The 14570-nt window shown below is 39.7% G+C and overlaps 1 protein-coding gene across 3 annotated transcripts in view; it reads left to right on the top strand.

The window, feature by feature from the left end:
- The window catches only part of DDX60 (DExD/H-box helicase 60), a 115433-nt gene extending 101154 nt beyond the window's left edge, over nt 1-14279 (top strand). Inside the window, exon 38 of one of the 3 annotated variants that reach the window (XM_073017710.1) lies at nt 13486-14279. In XM_073017710.1, coding sequence (XP_072873811.1) covers nt 13486-13543 — 58 coding nt within the window. In that variant the 3' untranslated portion in view covers nt 13544-14279. Of the gene's footprint in view, nt 1-1618; nt 2962-13485 lie in introns of those variants that run through there. The other 2 variants (XM_008000220.3, XM_008000223.3) reach the window with 2 other exon arrangements.
- The last annotated feature ends 291 nt before the right edge of the window (nt 14280-14570 follow it).

Below are 14570 nucleotides of genomic sequence, written 5' to 3'. Positions count from 1 at the left end.
TTTTTTTTTTTTGGAGACGGAGTCTCACTCTGTCACCCAGGCTGGAGTGGAGTGGTGCGATCTTAGCTCACTGCAACCTCACCTCCCAGGTTCAAGCGATTCTCCTGCCTCAGCCTCCTAAGTAGCTGGGATTACAAGTGTACACCACCATGCCTGGCTATTTTTTTTTTTTTTTTTTAAATTTTAGTACAGATGGGGTTTCACCATGCTGCCTAGGCTGGTCTCAAAATTCTTGAGCTCAGACAATCCACCCACCTCGGCCTTCCAAAGTGCTAGGATTACAGGCAAGAACCACTGCACCTGGCCAAAGGATCATTAAGTTGATATATATGCTTTAAAAAAATTCTTACATGTGTAGTGAAAGAAGTTGACTTATAGACCTTATAAACATGGTCAGAGCTATGATGGCAGATAAGGGAATGAATAACTCTACTTGCATTCAAAGAAAGAGTCTCAAATGAAGTAATTTTTTGACTAGGCCTTAAATTATGGGGCAGAAGAAATAGTATTTTCAAAGTACAGACATGAGAAAGGTCCTGAAGGGTCAGGGATAGACTCCAAGCTCACTACGCGGACATGGAGAATATGGGCATTTGACAGAGACGGGGGAAGATGCTGGGTTGTTGTAAGAGACTTTACATGAAATTTGGATCTACATCAGGAAAGGTCTTTATATTAACATTAAGAAGTTTGGGCTTTGTCTTTTGAGCAATGTGTAGACAGTGCATAAGCATGAAAGGGGCATGAGCATGCAGATTATATATGTGGCAGAAATGTGTAGGTGCAAAGGCTGTAACAGTCATGCAGGTGAAAATGAGTAAAGGTCTGAATTAAGGGAATTGAAATATGATGCAGAAGAGTGATTAGAAAAATATTTACGAGGTAAAATTCAAGAAATTGGTAAAAAATTTTTATGCAGTTGGTAAAAATGACCAGAGTTCCTATTTTTGTTAAAGATGCATAGGAAACAAGGATAAGCATGACATGTAGGGATGAGAATGAAAAATAGTGAGCTAGAATTTATACACATCACATTATATCTGGGAGATATCAATCAGGAGGAAATGATAGTAGTCAAATGATAAGACTGTAACTCAGAAGGAAATTTGGTGTTGTAGAGACAGAACGGATCAATTTTTGTGGTAGGTCAGTGATAACACTAGAAAATAACTGGAACTCTAGTGGAAACAGGTAGGTGCAAATAATAAAAGGCTGATAAGATGTCAGATCATGATAGTTTTCAGCCCTTGATCAGCTCAGCTGTACTGTCCATTCTTGGATTTCTTCTCTCCTTTTTTGTTATCTGTACATTAGTTTCTTAATGCTGCTGCAACAAATTACCACAAATCTAGTGGCTTAAACTGACACAAATTTATTATTTGACTTCTGATAGAAGTCCAAAACGTATCTTCTTGGGCTCAATCCAGTTGTCAGTAGGGCTGCATTTCTTTGTAAAGGCTCTTAAGGGACAATCTACTTTTATTGCTTTTTCCAACTTTTAGAGGCTGCCAGCATTCCTTGGCTTGTGGCTCCCTTTCATCTCCAAAACCAGCAATGGTTCGTAGACTCTCACACTGCATCATTCTGACTCTCTCCTGCCTCACTCTTCCACTTACAGGGACCTTTGAGATTACACTGAACCGGCCCAGATAATCCAGGATTATTTTCCTATCTCAAGGTCAGCTGATTAGCAACTTTACGTCTCTCTGCAGCCATAATTCGTTCCCCTTTGCCATCTAACCTGACCTATTCATCGGTTTCTGGGGAATATATAATGTGGACATCTTTGGAGGGCCATTATCTTTTTTACACATCTAGGTAAAGGAAGGAATATTTTCCTCTTCGTAGATGTAGCTGCCTGTGTGTTTCAGTACACACTGGACACACTAGCATAAACAAAACAAAATGACTTCACAAGAGATACATAGAGGAAAGAAAAGGAATTTGCATTGCACTGTTGAAGGGAGAAGGGATCGAGTTATGTGGAATTTGATGGCTTTTCAGACTCTCTTGGTTCTCTCTTGCCTATTAGTCAAGGAGGAGAATTGCATGGGGGTTGTTTTGTTATTTTTTCTTAAATTTTTTTACAAGTTTTTTTAGGAGACATATGTTTCTTATCATTTTTCCTCATATTTTGCTAACATAATTTCATCATCTGATGGGATTTACTTCTGCTTACCCAAGGAAAGCCTTTCTTATAATATTCAATCTCAGTAAAATGGATCCTATTTTTTTTTTCCCCATTTCCAGTGTTTCCCTGCGTGAGCTATGTGAAAATGAAGACGACAACGTTGTCTTAGCCTTTGAACAGCTGAGTACAACTTTTTCAGAAAAGCTAAACAAAGTCTAAAAACAAAGTCTATGCAAACCACTTAAAAATAATTCCATAGTAGTTTTTCACGTCACATTTTTATTCTCATGCTTCTTGCCAGAAATGCATTATGATAAAGTGGAAAGATCAAACACTTTGGAATCAAACAGAGTTGCAATCAAACCTGCCATGTTCTATCATGAATACTCACAAATTATTTAGTATACCTGAATCTTGGTTTCTTTTTATAACTGAGTAATAATTGTTACGTCTCAGGTAGTTTGAGGATTGACTAAGAAAATGCAAGAATGTTGTATGTGACTGAATAACAATTTTTACTCTGTGAAGCCAAAGTAAATATAATATTATCAGTATTTTTATCCCCAGTGTCAATATTTATAAAATGTTTATTAAGGCTAGAAAAAATGAATATCCTGAAGGTGAAATATATTCTCTTCAATTAGCATAAATATGATTACATAAGTCAGCTATACAGCTGTTGAGATAGTACTTTCTAGTAAACTTAAACTACTTTTTAAACATACATTTTGTGATTATTTAACAAAAATATAGAGAATGATTTACTTTATTGTAATTGTATATAAGTGACTGGAAAACCACAAAGAAATAAAGTGGGTTTGATCTGTTTACCATTGGTCTCATTGTGTTAAATATATGTATCTGTCAATCCTCTGGCACAATCTATTCATCATATATATTGTAATTTATATATAGTAATCTTCCCCCTTTACCCTTAGTCTCAGGTCACAATTCTAGAATCTATTTTAGATCCTAAACTAAAACATAAAATTTTTTTCCTCAGAGCAAAAAGTCTGCTGTCTTCTGCCACCCAGATGTCTTACTGAAAGAGGATCTTTTGTATGCTATTATTTATAAATAGATTACATTGGCTTAGAATAAAACCTGTTTTTCATTTTGTCTGGAGATAGAAGAATATTCTGATTTCTGGGACTAACCCGTCATTTCATGTAGCATATTATAGATCTCTTACCTTTTTTGGGCAAATGTCATTTTCATTACTTAAAATAAGCACTACAAGAATCCTGGACACCAAGACACTTAGAAACTAAAGTGTTTTCTTTTTTGGGTTGGTAGGCTATTAATTACTGCCTCAATTTCAGAACTTGCTATTAGTCTATTCAGGGATTCTACTTCTTCCTGGTTTAGTCTTGGGAGGGTGTATGTGTCCAGGAATTTATCAATTTCTTCTATATTTTCTAGTTTATTTGCATAGAGGTGTTTATAGTATTCTCTGATGGTAGTTTGTGTTTCTGTGGGATCGGTGGTGATATCTCTTTTATCATCTAGCTGCACCCTATTTCCGTAATTTTGTTATTTCAAGACCTATATAAATGGATGCCAGGTGTGGTAGTGCATGCCTGTAATCCCAGCACTTGGAGAGGCCAAGGTGGGCAGATCACGTGAGGTCAGCAGTTCGAGATCAGCCTGGCAAACATGGTGAAACTCCATCTGTACAAAAAATACAATAAATTAGCCAGGCTTGGTGGCTCATGCCTGTAATCCCAGCTACTCGGGAGGCTGAGGTGGGAGAATCGCTTGAACCCAGGACGTGGAGGTTGCAGTGAGCCAAGATCATGCCATTGCACTCCAGCCTGGGTGACAGAGCAAGACTTTGTCTCAAAACAAAACAAAACAGCAGCAACAACAAAAACCTATATAAATGGAATCAAATCATACAATATGTAACCTTTTGAGATGCGCTTTTCTCACTTAGCATAATTTCCTTAAGACCATCCAAACCACTGTTTATATCAATAGTTTACTTCCTCTTTATTAATGAATAATATTCTGTGGTGTGGATGTACCGTAGTTTGTTCACCTTTCAACCCACTGAAGGACATTTAACTTGTTTCTAGTTTTAGGTTATGCCATAAATATTCATGTTCTTCTGTTTTTATTCTCCTATTTCTCCTTTCTTGTATTCCTGTGAATTACCTGAACGTTTTTAGGCATACTTCTTGACTTACTTATATTGTTTTTGAGTATATTGCTATATGTCGTATTCTTAGTGGTTTCTCTAGGTGTTGCAATGTACATGTCTTTGTTTTCTGTTGCTATAACAGAATATTACAGAATGGATAATCTGTAAAGAACAGAAGTTTATTTGGCTTCTGGTTTTGGAGGCTGAGAAGTCCAAGGCCATGGTGTTGGCATCTGGTGAGGGCCTTCTTGCTGCTTTACAATGTGTCAGAGAGCATCATACAGTGAGAGGGCATGAGTATGTTGGCTTAAGTCTCTTTTATCTGGAGGCTGGAGTGCAGTGGTGTGATCTGTTTACTGCAGCCTCCACCTCCAGATTCAAGCAATTTTTGTGCCTCAGCCTCCTGAGTAGCTGGGATTACAGGTGTGTGACACCACATCCAGCTAATGTTTGTATTTTTAGTAGAGATGGGGTTTCACCATGTTGGTGAGGCTCGTCTCAAACCCCTGACCTCAAGTGATCCACCCGCCTCAGCCTCTCAAATTATCTTTTTATCTTCTTATAGTCATCAGTTCCACCATAGGGATCTCACTCAGATGCTCTTACCTGATCCTAATTATCTCCCAAAGGCCCCATCTCCAAATATCATCAACATATGAATCTGGGACTAAGTTTCCAAAACATGAAATTTGGGGGACACGTGGAAACCATAGCAATACACATATAACTTATCACAGTATACTGGTATTAAAGTTTTTATCACCTTATTTTTATTTAGGTTTGTTTACCCTCCACACATTTAAAATATAATTTCCTTAAATATTTCCTCCAAATACATTGAGCACCACATTAGATAATGTGCTTCAACTCTCAAATATGATTTAAAAAGCTCATGAGAAGAATATTATATTTAGTCCTATTTCTTTTCCCTTCTGGTTTTCTTCTTTCCTTTCTGAAGACCCACGCTTTCTTTTGTATTCATTTTCTTTCTGTTGAGAGAACTTCCTTTACCCATTCATTAAGAATGGGTTTGCTGGTGATAAATTTTGTTTATTTTTTCTTCATGGGACAGTGTTTTCACTTCCTCTTTATTCCTAAAGAATATTTTCACTGGATGTAAAACTTTTATGATTGAAGTTCTTTTAAAAAATTCAGTTCTTGAAAAATGTTGTTCCACTTCCTCTGGCCTTTATGGCTTCAGATGAGAAACCCACTGTCATTTGAATTGGCAATTCTTCATTAGTTATGTGTTACTTTTCTCTGTTTACTTTAAAGATTTTTTTTCTGACAGATTTCAGAAGTTTCAGATGTTTCTTGGCATCACTTTCTTTCAAGTCTTACTGGGGGTTCACTTAGCATCTTCAATCTGAGGTCGTCTGTCTTTTGTTAAATTTGGGACTTTTGAGCTATTTATTCTTTGAATACTCTTTCAGACCTGTCCTTTTTTCCCTATCTTTCTTTGCCTCCAATGATATGTTAGCTCTTTGGTTTTGTCCTGCATGTTCCTAAAACTCTGTAAACAATTTCTTTTTTCAGTCTACTTTCTCCCTATTATTCAGATGGGTAAATTTTATTGACCTATCTTCAGGTTTACTGATTCTGTTCTATGTAATCTTCCCTCTACTATTAAAGCCTTGCAAAAATTTTTGAAGAATGATTTTGCTATTGTGTTATATTTTTCCATTCAATAATTTCCACTTGGTTCTTCTTCATAACTTCTATTTCTTTTCACAGATTTTTCCAGGTTTCCATTTGTTTCCAGAGAATATGCATTTGCTTGCTGAAACAGTATAATGATAGATGCTTTTAAAGTTCTTTTCAAATAATCCTAACATCAGATTGATCTTAGTATTGGCATCAGTTGATTGTCTTTTCTTACTCAAGTTTTAATTATCCTAATTATTGGTATAATGAGTAATTATTGTATCTTGAGCATTTTGGATATTATGAAACACTGAAACATATTTAATATGCTTTTTGAACAGGTCATCTCCTTGGTGAGGTGTAGCCTCACCAGCTTGAGAGCCAGGCAGGTATTAGTTTCCTGCTGGGTCTTGCTGATATCACTATGACAAACGGAGCGTAGGCTTACACTACCTCCATGCAGATAGTGGTGGTGTTGAAGTTTAGCTTCTCCCATACTTCCTCTGAAACATTTCCAGTGTAAAGTGAGACAGTGAATTCCCCTGCCTTTTTGCCTTTTAGTGGGGGCGTATACTTAACTCACTACTGGGCCTTGCTAACAACCTGGGAGAATGAAAACAGAGGCGTGGTTCACATGGCTTTATTGTTTCAGGGTGGGGATGGAAGCTCAACAGCCTGCTTGGCCCTGCTCCCACCAGGAGTATGTATGGAGGAAGAGATGATTAGTCCTGCTTTGCTCCACCTCATTCTTCCTCATTGATGTTGATTGTGAGTGGAAGCTCAGCATTCCTCTGCTGACCATCCCAACCCCAGTACACACCGTGAAGCAGGTTCACTGAGCACTGGTTTACCAACTTGTCTTAGTCTGATGAGAAAGAATACACTCATGCACAGCAAACTACATGAGGCAGATTTATTACTCACAGATAGGCAGCAAGGTACAACAGAAGCCTCTGATTCATGCAAACTAGTGCTCCAAGGCTCAGGAAAGCTGGCAAGGAGGATGAAGTGTCAAGTGTGGGGGCCTTACTTGCACCACAGCTGAGGGACTTTAGAAAGCAGCCTGGTTTGGGTTTTATACCCCATAGCAAGAGGAGTCACTGGGATAAAGAATTTCAATGGACAGCCTATTCTGGGGAAGACTAAAACGGAGCCTGGATGATTCCAACCAATTCCCCCTTATCTCAGAATGTTACATTCACAGCACATTCCACAGTTATTCTCGAGGACATCTACAAGCCAGAAAGGGAGGATAACTGGGTCACTTCAGGGACACATGGAGAATTGTCAGGGAGGGAGGTAAAAGGAGAGTACCAATGAGCCCCACTTCACACTACCTCATTCATTCTCACTGATGGCAAGTCAGGGAGAGACTCAGATGGCCCTAATGCCACCAGGAGAGGGTAAAACATAGTGGTGATTAGCCAGACTTCTTAGTTCTTTATCAATTCTCATTGCTGCCAGGTAAGGGTAGAGGCTCAGTTTGCTGCTGGACCCTGCTGACATTATCCTGGTGAGGGAATCTGAACAACACCTGCTTCTTTTAGGCAGGGGATGGAATAATAGCTCCCTGCTCAGCCCTGCCAACACCAGCAGGCAAGGGAACCAGAGTGCCACTGTCTGCTTCTGTGGGGCAGGGGCACAGGGCAGTGGATTAGCTTCTCATTCTTCTCTGCTGAAACTACAGTGGAGGAGAGTTGCTGTATTTTTATCTATAGGGGTTTGGAAGGAGTAGGATGGATGTTTTAGTTCATTTTTGTGCTGCTGTAACAGAATGCCACAGATTGGGTGATTTATAAACAATGTAAGTTTATTTGTCTCATGATTCTGGAAGTTGAGATGTCCAAGATCAAGGGAACACAGAATGGTGAAGAACGACTTGCTGCATCATAAAATGGCAGAAGGCATCATGTAGGGGAGAGAGAGAGCACATGAGAGAGTAAGAGACTGAACTTGAAGCTTCAAGCCCTTTTATAATTAGCATTAATCCATTCATGAGGGTGGAGCCGTTGCGACCTAAACACCTTCCTTTAGGCCTTACCTCTCAACACTGTTTCATTGGAGATTAAGTTTCCAAGTAAGTTTTGGGGACAACCTATTCAAAGCATAGCAATGGATATTGCCAAAAAGGCTTTCTACATTAGACCGCTCTTTTTTCAGGTCCTTTGGCTGGGGAAAAATAGGCTTTTCTTGGACTATTTTTATCTGTGCCAGTTGGCAGTTCTAGGTCATGAACTTCTGTAGCACCGTGGCCAAGATATGTGGGAGTCAATAAGAAAACCCAGGAAACATATTGCCATGTTATTCCTTGACTTGAGGTTACCAGGTAGTTCACTTTCTTCTTCTCACGTTTCAGTCTTCCTATGCTTATTTTTGTATTGTGTCGAGGATTTTTGAGTTGTAAGAAAGAAGACCTTTTTTGAGTTGTAGGAAAAAAGACCTGGAAGAAATGAGGTTGCTCCATCTTGCCCAGAAATTGAAGTTTTTGTTAATGAGATTTTTATCAAAAGAAAGGAAGGTCTGAACATGTTGGGGGATGTTTGATACTACAGTTTTTGCATGAATCAGTAACTGGATCAAGGGAAGATTTACCTCTTCAACTTGAAATGCTGATCTTTATAGGAATTTTTGCTACTGCAAGAAATCTTATATAAGTGAGCAAGGCTTCCATAACCAGAGAATATACTCAAAGCTAGTCCCTCCTCCTCTCAATATCCCTTTGTGATCCTGTTTATATCTTCCTGTGCAATAAAGACCCACTTTATCATCTTCATATCACAAGCAGTTGAAGTCCCTACTATGTTGAGTGCATATGAAAAAATATGTGTCTTACCAATGCATTTGATATTAGCTCTTATTTACTTGGGTGTACCAATCTGAAACCAAATCTAATTTCCCAGTAATAAATGGATTAATGCTTGCACTGCACGTCTTTGTGACTCTGAAGTTGATAAGCCTTTATCATAGCTGATGCAGCTGAACAATAGCCTAGAAACCAGAAAATGTAGACCCTTTTATTACAGTGCCTGGCTTTCTTGATACAACTCTACATAGATGTTTAATTCTCTGAGAAAGAGTCATACCCCAACCCTGGCTGATTTTATGCAGGTTGAGTCTGCAGTTCAATAACACTGAGGCTGAAATATTAGTTGGTGCCAAAGTAATTGCAGTTTTTGCACATAAATATATGACATAATTATGTCCTAATAGAGTCCCTAACAAAATAGGATAAGGGTCAGATAATTATATTAAAACTGTTGGGAATGGGGAGGAAAAAAGCCAAACAAAGGTTTGGAGAAAGAAATTTTCAGGCAGGTCAGGTGCAGTGGCTTATGCCCATAATTCCAAAACTTTGGGAGGCCAAGGCAGGTGGATTGCTTGAGCTCAGGAGTTCAAAATCAACCTTGAAAACATGACAAGACTCCATCTCTACCAAAAATACAAATATAGCCAAGTGTGCTGGCACATGCCTGTGGTCCCAGCACCTCAGGAGACTGAGGTAGGAGGATCGCTGGAGCCTGGGATGTCAAGGCTTCAGTGAGCCTTGATTGTGCCACTGCACTCCAGCCTGGGTGACAGAGTGACACCCTGTCTCAGAGAGAGAGAGAGAGAGAGAGAGAGAGAGAGAGGAGAAGAGGAGAGGAGAGAGGAGAGAGAGAAAAGAAAAGAAAGAAAGAAAAGAAAAGAAAAGAAAGAGATTATTCAGGCAGAGAAACAGCAGACCAAAGGCCCTGATGGGAGAATAAAGTTGTGTTTAAGATATACTGAGAAGCATAGTGTGACTGTGTGAAGTAAATAAGGAAAGTGGTAAGAGATCAGAGTGGAACAGAAGAAGGGGGCCTTGTAGGCTATAGATTTGAAGAATACACTGGAACATTTTGACAAAGACATGGTCAAGACATGCCATGATTTGCATTTACAAATGATGTTCTTTTACCTTGTGAGAAACAGACTCTAGGAGGCAAGGAGAGAAGGAGGCTGTGATAGTCATCATGACACAAGTGTGTGGCTTGGATTAAAGTAGCTACAGTAGAAAGGGAGAGAAGGTGTAAGTAGGCTTACGTTGTTGATGGATTATATAAGGAATATGACATTGTGAGAAAAATGAAGGATGATCTAGGTTTTTGCTTATTGATAGCAGGTTATAAATTGGGTTATAAATCTTGTAGCATCTTGAAAAATCAATCCAACATGGCTGTAGACAGTACACTTGCTGAGGCATAGGAAATGAAAAGTTATTATGCTCACAGGTTCTAGAGGGAGAGGAGTGGCCACCATTCAGGCTCAACCAAGTAGGTGGGGAGCAGAGAGAGGGAGAGGACCCCTGGGCGAGTGTCTTTATTGGGAATCAGGGATGAGGGGATTTCATTGGTGTGTTTGAATGTCAGTGGTGACAGTCAGTGGAAGAAAAGAAGTGTACCTGGATTCCTGGGCAGGGGGTTCACAGCCTGTTTGTAGGGATGTTGAAGCATTTAGAAAATATGAAATTTAAAAAAGGTACAATGCAGACAAGTATTTTAGCAGACATCTATTAGCACATATTCATGTTCTTTTCTGGTACATGACTCTTATGGCCCTCATTATTTTTCCACCTTGGCTTATTCAGTTACTTTGTAGATCTAGCCTTTCCCCTATCTAGCAAAGAAATAACCCCCATTAGAGCCTCCAGAAGGGAACACAGTCCTGTCAACCACTTAGTTCTAGCATGTGAGGTCCATTTTAGACATCTGACTTTGAGAACAGTGCTATTACCACTAATTTAATAGTAACTTATTAGTAGCAGCAATAGAAAATTTACTATAGTCAGAAGGCTGACATTTGTATTTCCATTCATCTATCACCTGTGTCATTTTCCAATTGACTCAAACCATGTAAGAATAAAAAGGTTATTATATATTATTAACTTCCTAAAATACCATCATTACTTATATTTATAGTTTGGGGATAAGTTGCAGGGTGAAATACAAAAGTGAGGAAATGTCTCTTGACATAAAGGAGTTGTGGTTATCTCACAGCACTAGAAAAGGGGAATTTCATGGGAGCCATTTAGTATACATCTCAATCTGGGCTCCAAGTAATTTCCTTTCCTTGTTTATCCATTATTTTATTTATTGATTTTAAATTTATGTCGGCCGGGCGCGGTGGCTCAAGCCTGTAATCCTAGCACTTTGGGAGGCCGAGACGGGCGGATCACGAGGTCAGGAGATCGAGACCATCCTGGCTAACATGGTGAAACCCCGTCTCTACTAAAAAATACAAAAAACTAGCCGGGCGCGGTGGCGGGCGCCTGTAGTCCCAGCTACTCGGGAGGCTGAGGCAGGAGAATGGCGTGAACCCGGGAGGCGGAGCTTGCAGTGAGCTGAGATCCGGCCACTGCACTGCAGCCTGGGCGACAGAGCGAGACTCCGTCTCAAAAAAAAAAAAACAAAACAAACAAACAAAAATAAATAAATAAATTTATATTCTATTTTTTTCATATATAACACAATATGTGAGTATTTGTCTGTTCTAATACTGCTATAAAAAACTACCAGAGACTGGGTAATTTATGAAAAAAAGAGATTTAATTGATTCAAATTTACTCAGACTGTACAGGAAGCATGACTGGGGAGGCCTCAGAAAAGATATTATAGTGGAAGGGTGAAGGGGAGCAAGCACATCTTCACATGGAGGTAGGACAGAGAGAGAGGGCAAAAAGGGAAGTGCTGCACACATTTAAACAATCAGGTCTTGTAAGAACTCATTATTATGAGAACAGAAAGGGGGAAATCTGCCCCATGATCCAATCATCTGTCACCAGGTCCCTCTCCTAACATTGAGAATTACAATTTGACATGAGATTTAGGTGGGGAAATAGAGCCAAACCATATTATTCTGCCCCTGTTATCTTCCAAATCTCATGTCCTTCTCACATTTCAAAACATAATCTTGCCTTCCCAATAGTCCCACAAAGTCTTAAGTCATTCCACCATTAACTCAAAAGTCCAAGTCCAAAGTCTCATCTGAGACAAACAAGTCCCTTCCATCTATGAGCCTGTAATCAAAAACAAGTTAGTTACTTTCAAGATACAGTGTGGGTACAGGCATTGGGTAAATGCTTACATTCCAAAAGAGAGAAATCGGCCAAAACAATGGGGCTATGGGGCCCATGCAAGTTTGAAATCTAACAGGGCAGTCATTAAATCTTAAAGCTCTAAAATAGTCTCCTTTGATGCCATGTCTCACATTCAGGACACATTGATGCAAGGGATGAACTCCCAAGTCCTTGTACAGCTCTGCCTCTGTGGCCCTTCAGGGTACAGTCCCCACAGCTGCTTTTACAGTGTGGTGTTGAGTGCTTGCAGCTTTTCCAGGCACAAGGTACAAGTTGTTGCTAGATCTATCATTCTGGGATCTGGAAGATGGTAGCCATTTTTTCACAGCACCATTAGGCGGTGCCCCAGTGAAGACTCTCTGTGGGGCTCCAACCACTCTGCACTACTGTAGTAGAGGTTCTCCATGAGGGCTCCACCTCTGCAGCAGACTTCTGCCTAGACATGCAGGCGTTTCCATACATACTCTGAAAAATAAGCAGAGGCTCCCAAAGCTCAACTCTTGATTTTGTGCACCTGCAAGCTCAAGCCTTGGAAGGCATCAAGGCTTGGGGCTTTCACCCTCAGAAGCAATGGCTCGAGCTATACCTTGGCCCTTTTTAGCCACTGCTGGACCTGGAGTGGCTGGGATGCAGGGTGCCATGTCCCAAGGCTGGACAGAACAGTGGGGCCCTGGGCCTGGCCCATGAACCCATTTTTTCCTCCTAGGCCTTCAGGCCTGTGATGAGAGGGGCTGCCATGAAGGTCTCTGAAATGCCCTGGAGGCATTTTCCCCATTGTCTTGGCTGTAAACATTAGGTTTTTCTTAACATAAGCAAATTTCTGCAACCTTGAATTCCTCCCTAGAAATTTTTTTTTCTCTCTTTTCTACCACATGGTTGGTCTGCAAACTTTCCAAACTTTTATGCTCTGCTTCCCTTTTAAATATATGTTCTCTAGTGTCAGGTCGTTTCTTTGTTTATGCAAATTAGCCTAGGCTTTTAAAAGCAGCCAGGCCACTTCTTGAATGCTTTGCTGCTTAGAATTTTTTCTGCCAGATATCCTAAATCATCTCTCTCAAGCTTAAAATTCCACAAATCCCTAGAGCAGGGGAGCAATGCCCCCAGTCTCTTTGCTGAAGTATAGCAAGAGAGACCTTTATTCCAGTTCCCAGTAAGTTTCTTATCTCCATCTGAGACCACCTTAGGCTGGACTTCATTGTCTATATCACTATCAGCATTTTGGTCACAACCATTCAATATTATCTCTAAGACATTCCAAACTTCCCCACATCTTCCTCTCTTCATCTGAGTGTTCTAAACTGTTCTCACCTCTGCCCATTATCCAGTTCCAAAGTCACTTCCATATTTTCAGATATCTTTATAGCAATGCTCCACTTCTTTGGTACCAATTTTCTGTATTAGTTCTCACACTGCTATAAAGAAGTACATGAGACTGGATAATTTATGAGTAAAAGCGGTTTAATTGACTTACAGTTCTGCAGCCTGTACAGGAAGCATGGCTGGGGAGCCCTCACGAAACTTACAATCATGACAGAAGGGTGAAGAGGAAGCAAGCACATCTTCTCATGGCAGCAGGAGAGAGAGTGAAGGGGGAATTGCCACATGCCTTTCAACAACCAGATCTTATGAGAACTCACTATCATGAGCACAGCAGGGAGAAATCTGCCCACATGATCCAATCACCTACCACCAGACCCCTCCCCCAATATTGAGATTCAATTCAACATGAGATTCAGGTGGTAACACACAGCCAAGCCATATCAATGTGTAGACAAATCTCTCTTGCAGCAAGGTGTGATATAGACAAACACACAAATAGAATCAACTGAAAGTAAACAGGAGTGAAATAAAGGATTTAAAGCCTAGAAAAAACCTAGACATGAGGGAATATTGCCAGGGACCTAGACACAAGGGAGTGTTGCCAGGGGACATTGGAAAGGGTGTGTGTATGTGTGTGTGTGTATGCGTTTGTGTGTGTGTGTGTTGGTGGATTCTTAGTTCTTTACTGTGTAACAATTCTTTCTTCACTGTAAAATATGAATTCAATAAATAAACTGCCACTAGTATTCCCAGAGAATGGTACTAATAGGCATGGGCTGTTCCCTTCTTTCTGAGATGTTCATGTATGTTACAATAGATGAAATAAATAAAAGCATAAGGTTGTCTGCAAAAGTTTTGTTTCTTATTGTCATAATGAATTTGTCATCCTTGAATTAATTTTCCACCTCTGGATGCAATCTGTATCCATGTCCTATTGACATACTTTTTACATTGGATCTCCCACTTACTTTCTTTTTTATTTCTACCACTATGCATATCCAAGCTCATGTTGTTGAACTATTATTATTTTGAAATATAGTCATGTGCCACATAATGACATTATAGTCAACAATGGACCACACATATGAAGGTGGTCCCGTAAGATTATAATGGAACTGAAAGATTCCTATTGACTAATGTTTAGTATGCTATGCTTTTTTATGATTACTTTAGAGTGTACTCCTTCTACTCATCAAAAAATAAGTTAACTGTAAAACAGCCTGAGGCAGGTTCATCAG

The sequence above is a fragment of the Chlorocebus sabaeus genome, chromosome 7, assembly GCF_047675955.1.
Source record: "Chlorocebus sabaeus isolate Y175 chromosome 7, mChlSab1.0.hap1, whole genome shotgun sequence".
Taxonomy (NCBI): domain Eukaryota; kingdom Metazoa; phylum Chordata; class Mammalia; order Primates; family Cercopithecidae; genus Chlorocebus; species Chlorocebus sabaeus.
The sequence above is the reverse complement of the archived record's forward strand: the minus strand, read 5'-3'. Positions and strand labels throughout refer to the sequence as shown.